This window comes from Mustela nigripes, chromosome 16 (genome assembly GCF_022355385.1).
Source record: "Mustela nigripes isolate SB6536 chromosome 16, MUSNIG.SB6536, whole genome shotgun sequence".
Classification (NCBI taxonomy): domain Eukaryota; kingdom Metazoa; phylum Chordata; class Mammalia; order Carnivora; family Mustelidae; genus Mustela; species Mustela nigripes.
Window position 1 is genome coordinate 3,671,736 of NC_081572.1, and position 21,176 is coordinate 3,692,911.

Genomic DNA, 21,176 nt, shown 5'->3' on the forward strand with positions numbered 1-21,176 from the left:
TGAACAGGAGTGAACAGGAGTAGACAGGAGCGGACAGGAGCGAACAGGAGCGGACAGGAGCGGACAGGAGTGAACAGGAGTGGACAGGAGCGAACAGGAGCGGACAGGAGCGGACAGGAGCGGACAGGAGCGAACAGGAGCGAACAGGAGCGAACAGGAGAGGACAGGAGTGAACAGGAGTGAAGAGAATGGGCATCCTTGCCTCGTTCCTGATCTTAGGGGAAACGCTTTCAATTCCTCTAATGTCAGCTATGGGTTTCTTGTGTAAGACCTTTATTATGTTGAGGTACGTACCTTCTATACCCAGTCTGCTAAGGGTTGTTTTTTTTTTTTTTTTTAAATCATGAAAGGATGCTGTATTTTGTCAAATATTTCTTCTCTATTGAGATGATCACGATATTTTTCTTTCATTTTATTGACAAGATGTGTTACACTTAATTGATTTGTGTATGTTGAAGTCACCTTGCACCCCTGGTACAAATTCCACTTGGTCATGGAATATAATCCTACTCACCTGTTGAATTCAGTTTGCAAATACTTTGCAGAGAGTTTCCGCATCTACTGCTCAGGTCAGTAGTTTTCCCGTGGTATCCTCAGCTGGTTTTGGCACGAGAGGAATGCTGGCCTTGTAGAATGAGTCTAGAAGTGTCCCCTTCTTAGTATTTTGGAAGAGTCTGAGAAGGACTAGTGTTAATTCTTCTTTAGTATTTGGTAGAATTTCTGCCAGTGAGTCTTCTGGTCCTGGAGTTCTCTGTGTTTTGATTTATTGACTCAATCTCACTCTCTTTTTTAAAAGACTTTACTTACTTATTTAAGAGAGATAACATACAAGCAGGGGGGCGGCAGAGGGAGAGGGAGAGCAGACTCCATGCTGAGCAGGGATCCCAACGCAGGGCTTAATCCCAGGACCCTGGGCTCACAGCCTAACCTGACAGCCACTCAGGTCCCCCAAAACTAAGGTTAGTTTTATGGCCTATTAGGATCTATCCTGGAAGGGCACTGAGTTCGAGTCCCACCTTTGGTGTAGAGAGTACTTGAAAATAAAACCTTAAAAAAAGTGGGAGGGTTACTATCCTGAAGAGAGTTCCACGTGTGCTTGGAAATGTATGTGTTCTGCTGGGGTTGGATGGGATGATCTGTGTGTGGCTTTTAAGTCCATTGGCTTTAAAGCGTGGTTCATTTCAATTTTTCCTTGTTGATTTTCAGTCTGATGATCTTGCGACTGTTGACAGCTGACAGCAAGCAGCTGGCATCCCTCCAATACTGTACTGGCTACTTCTTCCTTAAGGTCGGTTCTTCATTACTCACTGCACTTCGGCAGTAGGCAGCGGAGAATGGATGTATCTTTACAACCATTACATCGTCTTGATGTATTGACCCCTTTTGTCACATAATTACCTTCTCTGACTCTGACTCATTTTGGCTTTAAGTCTATTTTGTCTGGTATCAAGTCCAGCTGTGCTTGCCTTCTTTTTGTTTGTTTGCCTGGAGTATCATTTCCCTTTCCACGTGAGCCTGTTTGTGTCTCAAGAGTTGTAGGAGCCTGAAAAAAACAAACAAACAAACAAACAAACAAAACAAACAAACAAACAAACAAAAAAAGAGTTGTAGGAGCCTGACAGGCAGCACAGAGTCAGGACTTGTGGCTTCAATCCACCCCATTGCTCGTTGCTCTGTGCCTTCTGATTGGTGAGTTAGCGCACCACCATTAAGAGAGATCACCGCCAGGGCGCCTGGGTGGTGCAGCCAGTGACACGGACGACTTTTGCTTTTGGCTCAGGTTGTCGTCTCAGGGTCGGGGACTGAGACCCACGTCTGGTTCCGTGCTCCGTGTGGAGTCTGCTTGAGATTGCCTCTCTCCACCCCTCTCTGCCCCCCTGCTCGTGCTCGTTCTCTCTCTGGAATGAGTAAGTCTTAAGAGAGAGATGACAGACATATGAGGACTTACTGCTGTCCTATCCTTTGCCTTCTGGTTATTCTGTCTTTTCACGGTTTTTCCTTCCATTCCTGTCCACCTCTGTGAACTGGTGGTTTTCCACTCTCTGCCTCCCCGTTTTGTGTGTCTGTCCTGGGTGTTTGCTTCGTGGTCACCACGAGGTCTACAGTAACCAGCTCACAGAAAGAACAGTCCTTTTCCTGTTGACAGCAATTTCTCCTCCCTGGTTTTGCTTTTCCCGTTACATTTTTGATGTCACAAATGATCTCTTTTTATGCTGAGATTTCATTCCCAAGTTGTAGAGGCCACAGTTAAGTTTAATCCTCTTTTCCTGTAACCTTTATGCTGCATTTAAGAGTTTATTATACCGTTCTTAAACACAGTGATAGTTTTCCAATCCTGACTTTTATCGCCTTCAGTTATTACTACTATTAAAGCAGCTCCAGAACGAGGGCTGCTTGTCGTTGAGGTCAATCTCATCTCGTGCGCAGAGGCTGAGCTCCGCAGGCGTGGGCATCTCTCCGCTGGTCCCCGAGCAGGCCCGTTCTGGGGCCGGGCGTGAAGAACGGGCTCAGTCTTTGTCAGATGAAGTCTGGCCTGTGGTCCTAAAGCTTTTCTCTAAGAACATCACTAGGACCTCCCCTCAGGAGGGAAAAAAACTCTTCTGTTTGCTGAAGTACTAGAGAAAAATGAAAGCGGCAAACACGCCACCACGTGTCCTCCACACGCCTCCATCCGTCCTGAGGCTGCCTGTCTGCAGAGGCTGCCGCACGGCCAGCGCACGGCGCGTGATTGCTCCTTTGCCAAAGCCTGGTCTTGTCTACCCGGCGCAGGTTTTCCCCGTTAACCCAAGACTACAATGAAATGCTTCTGAAAATCCAAACTCCACACAGTGGAACCTTTCAGAACTAGCGCACTCTAAGCGTGTGTCACGCTACTTACTCATGGCCTGGTCGAGATTCATGTTGTTGCTCTTCAAGGCCTCTTCAGCCGGCTCTCTCTGTGCAGGCAAAGAGGGTTTTGGTTAGGACAATGCTTTTATGATAACAAAAGAGCTAGCGAAGAGTTCTATCCTTACTAACTTAGAGAAATGATTATTATTGACCTAATATTAACCTATCTTACTAGGTTTTGGAACTGGAAATACTTCTCTTATTGTAGAGGCTAGAGACAGAGGTCTTCGAAGTAAAAGGCGCTTAGAAGATGACTATGTAATGAACTGACTTTTAAAGGATTTGTATTTAACACCTTAAATACAGTGCCCGTGGAATCTTATCATCGACTCTATGTTAGCAGCAACCATTCAGCAAAGGTGACATCTCCACCAGGACAGTTTCAGAAAAACTACTGTAGGAGCTAGAGCACAGAGCTTCATTCTCTCCTTCACGGACTCTGGGCTTGGCCATCAACTACTCTTCACCAAGAAATGTAAAGACAGATCAAAACAAAACGAGTTGATTCATTTGGATAAACCCCCCTATGATGGGGCAGATGCCTATGCAGGCAAAGAGGGTTTGAGTGTGTGCCAGCACCACAGCGGAAATGAGGACTCCTGGGCAGGCCTCCAGTGTCTCACATAGGAAGAGGCTGGGCCACTCCTGGGCCTGTGCCCTGCCCCATGTCAGAGGACCTGGGCCTGCTATGAAATGTATGGTTTCTAGACTGGGCCATTCTGGACTCCTTCTCTAGGGACATCCACAGTAATCAAAAGATAAATATTCGTTTGAGCAGTGATCTGGAGAGAGGACTTCTGAGGGCAAGACATAACAAACGCAGGTGACATCCACACTATCTGACCCCCGGTATTTGATCTCAGAATTGAACACATCACGACACGTTTTCAGAGGGCCATCCTGCGACGTGAACTCTCCTGACCCGGGCCCTGAGACTCAGGAACTCAACACGCTGGGTGAGGCGTCTTTTTCTGGACACAGAGCTTTATACCAAGTGTTTTCTCGTCATCTGTCAAGCTGCTGCGTGAACTAATGAAAATTCACTTTGTTATAAATTAAAAGAAAGAATGTCACTGGCTAAGCCAATGAACAGAGCCATGACCCAGCACGTTTTCTTCCAGAAGAGGCTCTCACACCTTACTTGGCAGAAATGGTGTGGACCCTTGCTGGGGCTGAAATCAGTGACCCCTAACCAGAAGGGCGCGTGTGGAAGAGGAATTTACGAGTTAAGTTGCATGAACGTTCTCCTCCCTCAAAAAGCTTCCTTGTTACGCACGACAAACGCGGGCGGGACACAATCAGGACCACGCGTGGCAGCACATATGGAGGGGAGCGGTAAAATAAGACACCAGTCACCGGGAAGCCCATGTCTGTGAGTTGTTTCATCAGCCGGCTCATGATCCAGGCCTCATCCTGCTTGCCAGACGTTTTCATGCCCTAGAAAGAAGCACGGGTCACATTTTAACGCATTTCTTCTAGAAATGGGAGATGCCTAAAATTCCCAGTGATTTAAAAGTTAGAAAATCTTCATGTTGACTCATGCTGTGTACCAGAAAGTCCCTGACTCATGGCTAGTACTATGGGATGCTTCAGGTGCGTTTGCAAGCTGGCATAGGTGTGTAATTTATGGACTTCATTTTTTTAAAAGATCTTATTTATTCGTCGGAGAGAGTGAGAGAGTGAGTGTGCGCACACATAAGCAGGGGGACCGGAAGGCTGAAGGAGAAGCAGGCTTCCCACTGAGCAGGGAGCCCGACGTGGGACTCGGTCTCAGGACCCTGAGATCATGACCCGAGCCGAAGGCAGACGCTAACGGACTGAGCCACCCGGCATCCCTCATTTACAGACCTTAAAAAACCAAGCCTGGGTGGCTCAGGTTATGATCCCAGGGTCCTGGGATCAAGTCCCACACAGGCTCCCTGCTCGGTGAGTCTCCTTCTCCCTCTGTCCCTCCCCTACTCATGCCTGCACATTCTCTTGCTCTCTCTCTCTGAAATATAATCTTGGAAAAAAAAAAAAGAGAATTGTTTTTTTTTCCCCGAGAATTTAGGTTATCACAATTAAGTGCCACTTTCATTATCAAATAATCGTAAGGGCTCTGAACACAGCCCTATGCTAATACTATGTGAAGTGTATGAAAAATTTTACGTCTTCTGCCCTTCTATTAGATTTACTGTGAGAGACGACAAAATGCAGGGCATCTGTTCCAACAGAATGAAAAGGCAACAAGATGAAAGGCACAACAAGCCTGTTAATTCTACTGACTTCTCGCTGCCTACAGCCCGTAGGGTACGGAAGAAAGTAAATGGGCAAACACCAGTGAGGGGCAACACGGAGAGAACAGGAGAGAGCAAGCGCAGGGCGGGGGGGGGGGGGCGGGGCAGAGGAGCGGGAGCATGTCAGCGCAGGAGGCCCGAGTGTGACGTGAACCATTTTCCAGCATTTCCCTCCCAGTCTCACAACCAGAGATTCCAACCGCGCGTTCATATGGTAGGAAAAACAGCCTCCGCTAAAGCCGTCCTTCACAGAGCTGAGCCCACCGCTAACCAGAGGAGGGAGGGTACGGGTGACACGAAGCGAGCGGGGACACTTTCCTGGAGGAAGCCGCTTACCCGGAGGCTATGGGAGTCCCGGCTGCGCTGCCGGGGCCCGAGCCGCCAAGGCTACACAATATTTTAATTTACCAATTGGGTATTTCTGGTCCCATCATTAATTGGATTATTTGCAAGTCCGATTGTTAAAGACTCCTTTTTGATGTCTATAATCATTTCTACTCCTAATGAAGAGAGCTCTGATTTTAGTTTCTGGGTTCTGCTTACTGCTAATTGAACACTTTGTTAAATTAGTTTTTTTGAACAGACAATACCTTCACAAGATCTGGAAGCAGAAAAAGGGCACACACCAAAGCATCTTCTTCCTACCCCCGCCTCCATCCACTTAGTTCCTGCTCCCCCCAAGAGGAAGTCCCCCTTCGCACACGTGCACACACGCACACTCCTCTTCCCTACCACCAAAGGAGGTGTGTACTGCACACATTTTTCTGGACCTTGCCTTTTCATTTAACGAAATACTTTGGGGATCTTTCCGTAAGAATATACACAGAATTTCTGTTCACAACTCTGGCTCTCCCCAGCGTGGACGTGCTGTCATCTAACTAGTCACCCCACCAATGCACACTTAAATCATTTTATTTGACTGCAAACACACTGCAACAGAGAGTTGTGTACCAACGCCATCTGCTGCACCCGAGACCAGTGGAAGCGCCGCACCCACGTGCCGACAGATCTGCAAACAGAGGGTGCCGCGCTGCCGGCCGTGCGGCTTACAGTGGTTCACATTCTGACCGGCAGCGGACAGCAGTGCTGGTTTTCTAACAGCTTTGTCAGTGCAGCCTGTGGATGAGATGTGCGGATTTCCGCTGGTCTGAGATGAAAGCTGGCCTCTTCAGTGTTGCTTTATTTTTTAAAAAGATCTTATTTATTTCTTTGAGAGACGGTGTGGGGGGAGGGGAGAAGAGCAGAGGGAGAGGGACAAGCAGATTCCGCACCGAGCGCAGAGCCTGACACGGGGCTGGATCCCATGACCCTGGGATGGGGACCCGAACTGCAATCAACCCGACTGAGCCCCCAGGCGCCCCTCGCACTGGTGTTTTAAACTGCACTCTCTTCCCGGAAGTCAGGCTGAACACCCTTCGTCTGTGTACGAGCTGGCTGCATTCCTTCTCCGGGGACCCTCTGTTTATATTCTCTGCACCTTTTTCTAGTGGGTTACTAATTGATTTTTTACAAAATCAGTTTCTAGGACCTTTCTTTATATATTCAGGAGATCGGCCCTCTCCATGTTAGGATACTAATATTTTTTTGTCTTTTGACCTCTTGATCTTTTCTGTCATGCACAGTTTTCATGTATATCTACTGAAGTTTGTAAGTCTTCCATTTGATGGCTTTTGGATTTTAGTCCTAGCTAGAAAGGTCATTCCCACTCCCAAGACTGTCTTTAAAATCCTTCCCCATTTTTCTATTTTTTATTTATCATACTTAAATTTGTGATCTACTTGGATTTTATCTTGGCGCATATATGAGTTGTGGATCTCACTTAATGTTTTCCAGGCGGCCGCCCATTTGCTACAAGACAACTTAATGGTCTACCTCAGGAGTTTCAGACTTAACGGTCTGAGCACCAACTCCCATTACCCTCTCTTAAAGATTTGAGGATTCTAAAGAAATTCTGGCTTTATGGGTTGTTTTTTATCAATATTTACTGTTATTAGAAATTAAAACTGAGAAATTTAAAAATACTTAATTTGTTTAAAAATTACAATAACAAACCCATTCTCTATGTTAACACCAGTAACATACTTTTTTAAATGGAAAACTATGTTTCTAAAAGAAGAACCTTCTGTGAGAAGAGTGACACTGTTGTACATGCTTGCAAATTTCTTTACTGCCTGGCTTCTTAAAAGCAGCTGGATTCTCGCATCTGTCTCTGCCTTTGGTATGCTACGACGGCAATGCCAGGTAGTCTCTGGAAAATGCCAGCCTTCGCTCAGGCGAGACCCCTGACAAAATCTCAGGGTCTTCCAGAAGTATCCAGAGCACTTCGAGAACTCCTGGTCTACCCGTCGCCGTTAACTAGAATAGCACTACTACCCCGAACGTGTTTTTAAGCATCACTGATTTTTAGAGTTTCTTTTCTTTAGTGTTGCACACACCTTTGGGAGTCCTTTTTTGGGGGCGCTCCCCCAGGAACTGCAGGAGGAGGCGCTTTCTTGGGAAGCAGCATTATTCCACACGCCCCCTTCTTCGTCTTCCCACTGACTGGTGCCAAGGTTCATGTCGTCCCCACCACTGCCCCAGCCTTCTTGCATAGATTTTGAAGCTAGAAAGAGAGCAAACATGAACTCACCAAACTCACCTTTCCTAAAGTCAATGCTGTAAGATAACATTTGGGGGGGGGGGGACAAAAGCGGTGTGATGTAATCTACCTTTTTACTACTTCGTTTCCCCAGGACCTAAGAACTGAATTTCTCGAACGACTTGTAGAGTAGATATGCAAACACGTGTATATTTTTTTTCTTCAAACTCCAACTATTTGTCATCTGGGCTGTTACAATATCCCTCAACCGGCTAGAGGTGATTCGGAAGCATGGACTTTTTAACAATAAATCCTGGGGGCCACAGGAGGAGGCTACAATGTCTGCATGGTATGAAATGGCCAGTAAAATGCCGAGTCCTGAAAAATAGCACCGTCCCCCACGTGGTTTTTGATTACCACTTGGTCCACACCTGCAGCAGTATGCAGGCTCGTGCTCCTCTGACGCGACCAGCCTCGAGTGACCTGGGGATCACGAGAAACGCACAGATCTGCGGTTGGGCCCGACAATCTGTTTCTGTCAAGCCCCCAGGAGATACTCTGAGAACAGCAGGATGGAGACAGCTGAGGCCACAGGCAGATGGAGCCACAACCTGACTACTGAGTTTTGATTTCAGGATATTGTTTTTTCTACTTTTTGAAGATACAAAGTGATTTTGGGTACGACAGTTATCCCAGATTTTCACTTCCTGGGAGAAGGTGACGAAGGCCAAGATTAAGTGGTAATACAGTCAGCTGCACTTACTTTGTAAGACTATGAAGATATGATGCTTTTTCAAGGCAGACAAGCCTAGCCTCCAAGTTCAAATTATAAAAACAAATATATTCCCCCTCCAGATGGCATGTCAACCTGAGCAGCTCCTTATCCTTGAGATTTGCAACAACAAATGGTTAAGTACCTCCTTATCATCTAGATTTGTATGAACGGAATAAACCATCCAGCAGAATGGTAGATATACAGAACACACAATCCAGTGTTAGCAAAGTAACAGACACAAACCTAATGCAAAATGCAACAGCAAAAATATAAAACGAATAGTTGCATTTTAAGATCTAAGACATTTAAGGTTGTCCAAAGAGAATATGAAGCTTTTACAGCCATGTTAACAACCGATCTTATTATTAAATGGCAATCGTAGGTTCACACTAATGTCCTATGCATCGCACTGTCAAATTCACGCGTCACAGAGTTCTACTCGGTGACCGCGATGCGGACGTCTGTGAGAAAGGACGTTTCGCAGGTGTACTTCTTACGTTTCCAGAGAATGGGAGGACAATGCAACCTGTCTGCTTCCTTTTCTTCGAGAGAGAGAAGAGGCGAGAGGAGGCGAGACGAGAGGAGACAGGAAGAGGAGAAAACTTGTCAGCCTGGAGCACCGAGAGCAGAGCTGTGCTCACGAGACACGAGCGAGGCAGCAAGGGCCAACCACTGGCAAAGACCGGAGGTCTCAGGAAGGGACACTGGCGTGCCTTCTTTCATCCCGCCGCTCAGGGAAGCAGCGAATGGGGGGCAGGCGTGAGGATGCCGTTGCGGCGTGGCTGCTACTCTGGGTAGCCGGCACACACATGCTGTGGTCCGGATTCTGGTAACCGATTTTTTTTTTTTTTTTTTTAAAGGAGAGCATGGGCTTCTGTTAGGAGCTCCTCTGTGTCCGTATACCACACATAGCAAGTATGTTAGCCTTAAAGTGCAAATAAAATGAGGAAATTGTCCTAGACTTTGAATTCTTCAAATGCGACAGGAAGTATACCTCTCAAGAAAATATCCTGACCCACTTGTCAAGCCCTGAGTTGGACTTACCTGGTTTGCACAGGGCTGGGGCGGCGGCGGCGGGGGCGCTGGCTCTCCCGAATGTCACTGGCGGCTCCGCAGGGGGGTCCCCCCATCCGCTGCCACTGCTGGGCGGCTTGCCCCACGCTGCAGTGCCGTTGTCAACCAGGGCGGAGGGGGAGGACGGCTCTCCCCAGGAGCTCTCGGCCTTTGAGTGGACGTTAGGCATCTCTCCCCAGCCCGCTGAGACTGAAATGGGCACCGACCAAGAGAACACAGTAAGAGTGAAACAGATGAGAAATGGAAATGGTCGTTTGTTTCAAGTTCAAGATAATTCTGAGATGATCTGTCTTTAGGATGGCTTCGGGGGAAAGTAGAAAGGAGGCAGTATCGTATCTGATTAGATTTGTTTAGCTTATAAATTCCCAGTGTTTTCACTCCTGACTGCTACCCACTTAAAATCGAGAGCCCCTTAAACATTGAAGACAACTGAATCCACAGTATCTGCAACGTAACAGGGTTTAAAAGAAGAGTTTAAAACTCGTATTTTAAGAAGTAGCTTTTACACGTTCTAGTATTACATGTAATCTAGAAGAAATTTTATGTTACATTATTCTCTTATAAGAAAAACTAACAAGTTGCAAATATATACTGAAAATCATTCTAGCTTATCTTTGATAGACCATCAAAGACACGTATCTGGGCAGAGACACGAGAAGACAGCAGATGAAACATGTACAGAAAAGCAGTGACAGGAAATCCAGACGGTTCTCAGGCAGCACCTGGTGAGCTGAGAAGGAGCAGAAGGAGGCATCTGTCTTAAAGGACGGGGAGAGCCTAGAGGATTGGGCAGGCGGACTGCAGGCGTCCGGGAACACTTCCTTCCCTCGTCTGCCCAATGCTGTGGCCAGAGCATCCTGACCCCAGGGCTGGCACCTGACGAGGGTGTGCAGTGGAGTCTGGAAGGTCATGGCATTGCTCTCGACATGCATGGGGGAGGTCAGGGGGCCAGGCAACGAGAAGCATCTGGCCAGTATCTTTACACTTTAGCAAGAGAAATATTTTACATTACATACATAAACTTCATTTTCCCAAATCAATCCATACTTCACTTTGCTTCTGCCTGTAAGCTTGCTTGAACCTACTGTTAACTATATTGACAGCTCCCATCAGTTGTAATTTTCATACCGATACAGTTTCTCCAAGATGGAAATGAAAACATTTTAAATACTAACTAAAGAATAGAGAGCATACAATATAAACAGTTAACCGTAAATTTTAAATAATTTGGTTGCAATATGTGCATTACCATCAATTATGAAATTTATTACTTTTCTGACTAAAAATAGTACGGAATCAACTCCCCTGATGCTCTTTATTCTAACAAAATGCAGTAATATTGATTAATGGCAAAAGACTATGCAATCTATGAGTCATTTTAAATTACAAGCTCCATGCTGAGCAACATATGATGTAAATTATTGCTAATAACAGGAAAGTTAGCCCTAATCAATTATTGTCAGCAACTGCCCACTATAATATTCCCTATAATGACACAGAAAACAATAATGTATATCGGTAAAAAATCATTTTATAAATTTAAGGGACAAAATTAAATCAAGGAAATTAACAGAGCTGACAAAAATTATGGATGTTTTAGGAAGATAAAATAATTTAGGTGTTGCTAAAGATCAATCAGCTGTAAAAATACTGATTTATTGTGGATAATTAAGTAACACACTCATTTAAAATTTGTCAGCCTTATTTTTCCATCTTTCTGAAAGGCAATATGACAAATGATTTAAGTAAGTCAAAACTAAGAATACATATTAAGACCATGGTAATTATACTTAATCAACTTTTGTAATTTATATATAATTATTAATTTATATATAACATCTAAATGTCATTTATAATATAAGAGTTTTCCATTCCTGTTAAAGCAACGGAAATGTCTAGAGTATGTCTATACACAAGGCAAATGACCCTCACGCTGCATGTTTCTTTTACAGACGGAAGAATAACTACTCACCCCCAAACGAAGAGAACATTATTTCCTTGGTTGTTTGTCTTGTTATTTAGTGGTGAAACAAGAAAGGAATTTCAGTGATGCCAACGCCAGGAAGACAGTGGACTAGTGTCTCAAAGACTATCTCCCCGACAACATTTCCATTTTAAGTGGATCTCTGGCAAGAATATAATTTACCGACAAAGCCAAACACACACACACACATCAGAACACGTGCACCTCGGGATACGCGAAAGGCCATAGAAGAGATGCTATAACCTTGAGGCATAACAGCTAACTTTGATTCAAAGCGAATACTTCCAGTAGACAGAAAGTAATTGTAAGTACATACGATCAAAATAATCACCATCATTTAATGTTTATTGCTGGTATGAATTTTTGAAAGCATTTTGTTAATTTCAAAGAGGTTCTATTGAAGATAGGCTTCACAGGGCAGAAAAAAATTCTATCTTGCATTTAAAACAGTGATGTTAACATTTTTTAAATGGCCCTTCAAACGCTACTGCTTTGGACCGCACGTTTCTGTGGCCCGGGGTCCAAGAATTCTTGCCTCCCTTCTCCGACTGAATGAATACAGTGTTAGGACTAAAATAACAGTGACAATGAAATGTCACTAGAATATGTACCTTTCGTTCCATTTTAAACACACTTTATCCATCAGAATGGAGAACACAGAGTACCTATGCGGTAAGCACCCCGGAGATCAGCACAAAAACGGACACAAAGAGGTTCTAGCGCCGGGAAACACACCTGACGGCAAGAGGTTCCACCTGACCAACGATCCCCAGCCTAGACACTCCAGACGGCCAAGTCCGCGGATGGAGTTCCTTCTTTTGTGAAGTAAGAAGTCGGCTCTAGTTTGTCTCATGGACACTACCTGCACCATATTCAGCCAGTGTGTCAGCCAAAGTGTGACAGGCAGTCCTCGCCGGGAAGGAAGGTGTGGTCAGACAGCGGCCAGTCGTAACTGGGTGTGAGAAGAGAAACGCCCGACACGGCACTGACGAGGTCTGAATGCCCGCTGTGTGCCTGGCACTTTACACACTGACGTAACTAGTAACGGGATGGGATTCTGTCCACAACAGTGGCCTTTACGCCTAAGGCGCACCTATTACCATGCTGGGCTGGGCACCGGCTTCCAGAGGAACAGAGCAGAAGCGGAGCTGCAGCAGTAATTACGTTTTCATATTTGAAACCAAGAGGCATTTATCTGGTGACGCTTCCTCCAGAGGCCTTCTCAGATGCTCAAGCATCCTACTTCCCAGAATGCCTCATTTCATGAGCACTGATTAGAAGCTTCTCTCCCAAACTCTGGGGATGCTGGGTCAAAGACAAGGTCCTTTTTCAAAAGCGGATCCTGTGGCCTGGAGCCACACGGCGACTGCTCAGAAGAGGTGCTTCTGCCTGTCTTACGGGCTCATCAGAGGGTCCGTATTAGAAAGAGAATGGTTTTATTTGAGTGCACTAATATAGATTTTAAATGTACTCTTTTTTACTGATATATGGGGGAGCCAAACTGTGTTTTTAATGGTCTTATTTATTCAGTTTTAACTGAAGGTTTTGCCTACAGTAAAATCCTCCGTGTGTGTCCGCAGGACATGCGCAGACAGCTGTCCCTACCCAGCTCTCCGGCAGGACACACCCTGGCTGTGACACACCAGGACGGTGCCCTGGTTCTCTTTCCACTCCTGTTCCAGCTACCAAGTCCCCCAACACTCAGGAAAGTAAAAACACTCTAACCAACACCCCCCTTCTGCCCCAAATCCCGTATCCACAAAGAACAGGCTGCTCAGAGGACCCTTCTCGGGCACTGCCGTGGGCTGCTCCGGCTGGGAGGCCCCGGAGATCTATTTCCGAAGTCGTGGTGTGAGAACAGCTGGGCCCCTGGCAGCATCTTGCTGATTCATTGTCTGCAGGCGACTCCATTTTCTCGTATCGTTTTTATACCAAAGAATGAAGCGGGAGCAGGAGGCCACCAGGACACCACGTCTTGCAGGAAGGACGGTGTTCTCTATCTGCCCTTAAGGAGACTTGGAGAAACAACAGATGTGTTTTATCCCTACGTAGAAGATTCCTAAACCCTATTTCTTCCAAGTTTTTAGTTATCAGATGGGTGATATGCCTCTTCCGTCATTAACTCACACAATCTCTGCCGGTGGTTGTAACACCCGTGCCAGAACACTAAGTGATGAAGCAAACACAGCATCCGTGGACTCAGTACCCGAATGCAGAGTGAGTCTGCCTCCGGCTGCCGTCTCCACTAACCTGCACGGGGCAACCACGGTGAGCAGCTCGGCCCCGCTGCCATGCCCAGTGGAGGTGGGACCTGCTGAGAAGCCGCGGAGGAGATGTAGTCAAATGGGTCAGACGCTAGTCCAGAGGAAGGTCAACATCCGCGGCGCAGTCCCAGCTACCGGACCGGCCTACGGCAGCGACGCTCTCCCTCCCGCTCATCGCTGGAAGACAGGACCCCAGGCAGGATTTTATTTTTACAACCGCACTATGCTGCCGGTCGAGCTCGGATCTCTTCTGTAATGGGCTCCTACATGACTCCGAACTAACCGTACGGGTAGTGATCTGCACTCTCCGACCCCTCGGCTGCGTTCCAAGTATCCATCTCACGGTCCCAGCGGAGTCCGACAGAGGTCACCGTGTGCTTCTCTCTCAATCTCACTGTTAGGTTCAGAGCCTATAGGGAGGATCTGTTTCTCATCAGAAGTTGTATTATTTCATGTTTAGTGTTTTCCTGTGTCTGCAAACTGATTTTTAAGTGTCAGGATATTTATTTCTAAGTGTGCTCAGCAGGCTGGTTAGTATTTTTAGGATCCACTTTCATCCCCTTAGAAACAGAAGTAAATGCGACGCTCACTTCACACCACACCTCCAGTACCCGTCACAGTCACACACTGGTTCTCCAAGGCTTGTTGGCTCCTTGCACATCAGGGCATAAGTCAGCAGGTCCTGCACGTCCAGCCCACATTCCCACGGTCCCCGGGGCAACGTCAAGGAGCAGGTACTGTGTGGTCCCGTCGTACCCGACCCGACACTCCATGTTAATAACAGCCTCACGAGGGGCACCTGGGTGGCTCAGTGGGTTGAGCCTCTGCCTCTGGCCCGGGTCATGGTCTCAGGGTCCTGGGATCGAGCCCCGCATTGGGCTCTCTGCTCAGCGGGGAGCCTGCTTCCCCCCTCTCTCTTCCTGCCTCTCTGCCTACCTGTGATCTCTATCGAATAAATAAATAAAATCTTAAAAAAAAAAAAATAACAGCTTCAGGAATCCCTCTCAGGCAGTTCACCCTCTCTGACCAAAAGCCAGGCACGGGAACATTTCTCCAGATTACGGCGTTCCATCTGCTTCTCCTGCTCTGAAGGAGATCCAAATACTCCAGCTTATGAAACTACACTGCATTTCCTAAATTACTACCAGTTTTCCTCAGGCTTATCAGAAAATGAACTGATACCAGTGTAACAAGAATGGGACAAAATGACTGTCTTATTGCATTCACTTCTCTAAAACCAGACACACACACGCAAATGTTAAGTGAGGAAATATATTTTGTAAGACAGAGATCAATACTGAGAGTTCTGTTTTTTGTCTGTTTGAAGTAGGTTGCATGCTCAGCATGGACCCCAAAGCGGGGCCTGAACTCATGACCCTGAGATCAAGACCCCTGCTGCGAACAAGAGTCAGACGCTTCGCCGGCTGAACCCCCAGGTGCCCCGCAGACCAGTGGTGATGAGCGACAACTGAACGCCTGGACTCTGACAAAGGTGCCAATTTGGTGACGCCAGCCAGGCCAACAGCACAATCACAGAATTCCTGGGACGGAACAGCTTCATGAAGAGCAGGCACGTCATCCACGAGTCGGGTGCGTGGCTCCGCTGGGAGCGCAGAAACCCAGCAGACGCATGGAAACCAGTCCGCGCAAGTCTTCAAGCCACAATGAGCTAGCCCACAGCCTGGCGGGTGCTGGGACTGCTGCTGCCATCAGTGATCCCGGCTGACCAGGTGTCCCCATGCCCACAAGGAGGACCACGAGCTGACGTTTTCACTGGCTCGGTCTGCCAGGCTGCGAAGGGCCAGGCTTCTATCACCCGTGACCCCCGAGGGCGAGGAGCTCTGTTCTTATTGCACAAGTGCCTGCTCCAGACCTGGGACGTGAACACTGCAGGTGATGTGGGGCAGGAAGCACCCTTGAGCACGGCTGCTTGGGGCCCCAGTGGAGCCATGGGGTGACGCCACAGCGTCATACACTCAGCTCAGCAGACCCTGCACGCAGGCCAGCTCCATGGAAAACCTCTGTCTCACTTTCTGTCTCTGTTAGGCAGTAAAGCCGAGGTCCCAGCGGCTGACACACTACTGCATGCATAGGCCCGAGGGCTGGAGCGGCAGCAAGGCAGACAGACAGACACCGGGGTTGGCTGGACCACGCTTCCCTTCTTTCCCGCTCGGTGATAAGATGCGCGGTTTGTTAAAAATATCATCTATAAATGTTTTCATACAAAAGGGAATGACTTGGGCCCATGCAACTGAACAAGAATGCCTTTATCCAGGGTAAAGCTCACTTTCTTTGTCCACTAAAAGCCAGGAAGAGTGGATTCGAAGAGCAGCATATCAGAGAGGGGAAAAATCATACGGCGACACGGCTCCCGTCTCTGCGGGGTGTTACAGCCGCACGACGCGGGACGGTAGCAGGCAAGGTGTGTGTCACACATCTGGGACCTCACCAGGTGCGCACCCTCCGTGAGCCACTCAACCTCTGCCGGCGGAGGCCGAGGGCCTTAGGGTGACACAAGAGGATGTGTGAAGATAAAGGCGTGTGGTCACCAAGCACTGTCAGGCCACATTTGTCACCCGGACCACAGTGCACAAGGGCACGTTTCGGCTGGAACTTTTCCAGAAGACGGTGCGCAGCACCACGGGCTCAAACTGTGACCTGGGACGAACTGCCCTGGGCGCGAGGATTTCCGGAAGACAGTCTTGGGGAGGAGGGACATGAAGGCTACTGGTAACCATCGATTCTCCTCAGTGCTGGGTGTAGACCTTTACTGCAATGCTAATCAAACCACTGAGTTCTACGTTACCACGTCTCAGTGTCCATATCCCTTCATTTACGGCACGAATTACCTTTCTTCCTTCTCACTTCCCCTCATTCCCTCAAGCACGCTGTAAAACGTTCACGTGCTTAGAAGTGTTAGTCACGTCTTAGTAAGAAAAATAGGAGTCGCCAATTCCAGTCCCCGGGCAGCCAGCCACGTAGCGCATCCAGGCCCACTCAAAAAGAACAGGAACCCAAGCCTGATGACCCGTGGCTCTGCTCGAGCCTCAGGGTGGGCTGCCCTGGGAGGCGGTGGGCAGTGCGGCAAACTAGAAAGCAGAGGCCTCGTTTAAAGTCAGCCAGTCGGCTGACCGCTGCCGTCCGAATCCAATGAGTCAGGCCTTCCTGGTTTCCAAAAGAAGCCAGGAATCTGGAATTTTTAGAAAACATTTTCATTAAAAATGCTGATTCACATGAATAAAATGGGCCAGTGAGGCCCATTTGTGGGATGTGGTGCGGTCCACGGACCCCCAGGTTTCTGACCTTTGGTTTAGGGACGGAGAAGCACACGGACAGGCTACAACAGTCTTGCGCTCCATAAAGGACTCCCAACACGGTGGCTCGGAGAGGTAAAAGTGAACCAACGGCGGGCATCTAAGGAGGCTGGAGCAGTCACGTCCAGCGGGCAGACCAGGGGAGGCTCCGGAGGGCCGTGCTGTTCGAACCGAACTCAGGAGTGGGGACAGCCCTCCTTTTGCTCTGGCTGCTCAGGGCGCGCAGGGAAGACCGGACAGCATGAGCACCTCCGCGCCGGAGGCCCCCGCCCGGCTCCCCTCCCTGCGGCACCCTCACCGCCACACCGCTACGTGCCTCGTAACCCATGAAGCCCGGGCCCCCCTTGCTGGATCGTTACCCCCACCAGAAGAGGGGTTCTGCCTGCTCTGCTCCCTGCTGTCCTCCAAACCAGAGAGCTGCCTGGCATATAGTGGGTCCTACTGACCACATGCTGGATAAATGAATGTGTATCTCCTGCGCAACTGGGACGTCTGGATCCTGGACAGTCTCCAGCAGCCCTTCGGGGGACCCCTCGTAAGCCCTCTGCTCCATTTCGTACGTGGCTAATGCAAACTTCACCTCTGCTCGCACCGCTGCTCCTGCCCGCCCCCTCTGTACGCAAGACTGGTATCCTTGACACTCAGAGAACAAGAAGCCCAGCACCCTGGGCTACAGACACCCTGTCACCCTTTGGCCACAGACACCCCGGCCTCCTGTACAAATTGGGGGAAGCACTCCTCTCGGCTAGAAGTAGGGATCCCTCCCTCTGCATAATTCTCCCTCTCTACTGGCTCCTTTCTAGCATTTTTAAAACAGATTTTGAGAGAGAGAGAGAAAGAGAGAGAGAGAGAAGCAGCCCCCACGGATGGAAGTGGGGGGAGGGCAGAAAGGATCCCAAGGAGACCTCACACTGAGCAGGGAGCCCAATGTGGGGCTTGATCTCGTGACCCTGAGATCATGGCCTGAGCTGAAACCAAGTGTCGATGCTCAACTGACTGAGCCCCCAGGTGACGCTCCAGCCTTTAAACAGGCTCCCAACTCTGTCTTAAATGAAGTCTCTACTCCCGATCCTGCCTCTACTCCCCGCTGCTCTCCCACAGCTGCACCTCCAGCCCCAGCTCTGGCTGAGGCTGGCCTCTATTGCCACCTCGGTTTCACCGCCAAGGGCCAGGTGGCCCTGCTGTGCTCCTGCGGGAGTCAGCGAGTGACCTGCTCAAGGGCCCACTCTCCCCAGCCCTGAACCCTCTCTGCTCACCCTCCTTCTTTGCTTGCACACCCTTTCCAAGCCTTTCTGCTCTCTCTGTAGCAGCTCCGTCTCCTCTGTCTGTCTACCTCTGTCTCCAGGGCCTGCCACTGTCCCAATCCAGGGCCACCATCAGCATCAAGACACTGGCTGAGCATGGCTGAGCAAAGCCTCTCCGGTTTTGCTTCCCACTGACCCATTCTTAATTTTATGGTTGGAATGATTCTACAAGTCAGTCTGAGCAACCGATTTGTTGAAAACCCCTCACTGAGGGCGCCTGGGTGGCTCTGGCGGTTAGGCGTCCGACTCTTGGTTTCAGCTCAGGTCGTGTGTCAGGCTTGTGTCAGGCTCCATGCAGAGTCTGCTTAGACAGGCTTTCCCTCTCCTCCTGCTCCTCTCCCCACGGCTCATGCACGTTCTCTCTCTCTCTCTCTCTCAAACAAATCAATCTTAAAAAACAAATTTCGTGAACCAAATCACAAAAACTTACCGGCCTCTCTCCTCTGAATACAATCCAGCTCTTTCAAAGGCCTAAAAGGCCTTGCCCAATTTCCAGCTTCTCTCCGTAAGGCCTTCCTGTCACCCTAACACTTACCCCAACCACTGGTTTCCCTCTGGACTTCTTTTTGTCCAGATACTTGCCTTTCTGTCCACATGGAGGTTTAAAGAGGGCAGAACTCCTGTCCTCTGCATTATTCTATCCTGAGCCTCTGTGTCCTCTTCCTGGCACACAGTGGCATTCAATGATTTATTTCACATGAGTGTATGCCTAATAAAAGGATGAAGGTACCGGTTCTAGAAGCATTAACACAGATGGGTACAAGAGCCCTGGAGTTCCTTACTAACCCTTACTGACTACGGGGCTCTGCTGGGTGATCAGAAATCCTGGGACTGAGGCGGCTGGGAGGTAGGAGCCAGGGGAATGGAAGTGACCAGCCTCAACTGGGCCTCCGACAGAGCTCTGGCGCTGGGGGCACACCAATTGTTCTTTATTCATACCTGTACGAGTGATGTTCGATGGTCAGAATAATGATTTTCACCCACATCTCAGCCCGTGACAGAGGCAGCGAGCACTCAGCATCTGTTCGACGGCCGTCTAAGAGCCTTCCCGTATTACCGAGGCCCATAGCTAAAACACGTCGCTTGCCAGACTCCCTTGTAGGTTGGATTTTGGATGCAAATGTAGTTCCATACATGAGGTGACTGAGTGACCTTGCAGGAAGGACTCTGTCCTTAGTCCTGTCTTCACGGCATGTTTATAAAAATTTAGGGACGGTAGGAAAACTGAAGGAATAGCTTATATGGTGATTACAGATCAGGGTACAGAAAGATTTCGACAGGCTGGGGGACTGGAATGCAAAACTTTGCCAGGGCCCAAGTTCTACACTTGGGACACCAAGTGACCAAGTGCACATGAATAGTCCTGAGCAAGGAAGGGCTTCATAGCTGTCTTAACGGAAAGAAAAACTTCAGATTCTAGACTGAGTTTAGGACAAATAGTGAGGTGTGGCTCAGAAGGGCTAAGGGCAACTCAGAATTGGGGGTAGAAGTTTTAGGAGAGAAGGAACTTACAGCCTCGACTACTTCTGTACTTGTTAAAACCATACTTGGAAACCAGTGATGTCAGTTCTGGGCACAAAGACCCTCACAAGCCATGGCTTTTCCAGAGGACAACAAGAAGGACTTAAAACCGGGACAAGGAGGAACAGTGGCGAGGAGCTGGGAGTGTCTTCTGGAGAGCGGGTCACGATGACTACGTGCCGCTGTCCGAAATCCTGCAACATGGGACAAGCAGCTTAGCCTTGCTTCATAGGATCCCAGAGGACACTACACAAGCAACTACAGACATCGGCAGGAAGCTGATGATCAGGCCCACGACAGCCGGAGTGCCCAGGAAAGAAGGGCGTTGGGCAGGAGGCGGCCTCCCTGGCACTGGCTGGGATGGGCCTTGACGTAGCAGCCTCTAGCTGTGTGGGCAAAGGAGATGGGGGAGGAAGGCCCAAGCTTGATGTCCTCACTGGGACTGGATTCTCCTTCTGGTTCTTCTGCACCCAGCACCGTGTGATTCGGTGAGCCCACTTCTCGCCCAGAGCACAGTGAGACCGCCACGTCAGGAGCCGATTCCCAGGCAGAAAGTGGGGCTGCTGTCAGCTCCTACTGCACAGCCCAGCTGGGGCACGCTGCATGTGTATTTTGTCACCACCCATGAGCCCCGCGGGAAGATTCTGGTCTGGTCTGGGAAGACTCTTTTCCGCTACAGCATCCAGCAGAGTGCCTTGCACAAAACAGGAACTCAAGACCCAAGTTTTAGTCTAATTTTAGGATTTATCTCCCAGCTGGACTCACAGCACGACTCATATTGTGTAATGCCACTCTCACTACACGAATGGTTCCATTTCAGCACCAACCCACACATCAGGAAGGCCCACGGAGCCCTGAAGCCACCCGCACCGGGGCCGCCCCGCAGGCCAGTGACACCAGAAGTCCTGGCGATTGGCTCCCCAGCCCCTAAGCTCCCTAGCACTTCTCACCGAGCCAGGCAGGAGGACCACTGGCTCAGCCCAGAAGGAAACGAAGACTTTTGTTAAGGAAACACCAGCCAACACAATGGTCGCCAATCTTTCCTAAAGAGGATTCATCTCTTCTCTACCCTCCTCAACACTGGAAGTACCGAAAATCCTTCCTTTCTGGGTGGAAAGCTATCAGAGAATCCTCCTGTCTTTATTCTCTTGGGGTAACAGTTGAACACAGCACCACAAGGTGAAGGGCATGGAAATT

At 48.8% G+C, this 21,176-nt stretch overlaps 1 protein-coding gene across 6 annotated transcripts in view; it reads right to left on the bottom strand.

Moving 5' to 3' along the window:
* Window positions 1–21,176, bottom strand: part of TNRC6C (trinucleotide repeat containing adaptor 6C) — a 145,537-nt gene that overhangs the window by 30,980 nt on the left and 93,381 nt on the right. For all 6 annotated transcript variants that reach the window (XM_059379474.1, XM_059379472.1, XM_059379470.1 and 3 more), the window contains 4 exons: window positions 9,563–9,781; window positions 7,601–7,767; window positions 4,246–4,326; window positions 2,879–2,936 (listed from right to left, as the gene is read on the bottom strand). In XM_059379474.1, the coding sequence (XP_059235457.1) occupies window positions 2,879–2,936; window positions 4,246–4,326; window positions 7,601–7,767; window positions 9,563–9,781 (525 nt within the window). The remainder of the gene's footprint in view (window positions 1–2,878; window positions 2,937–4,245; window positions 4,327–7,600; window positions 7,768–9,562; window positions 9,782–21,176) is intronic.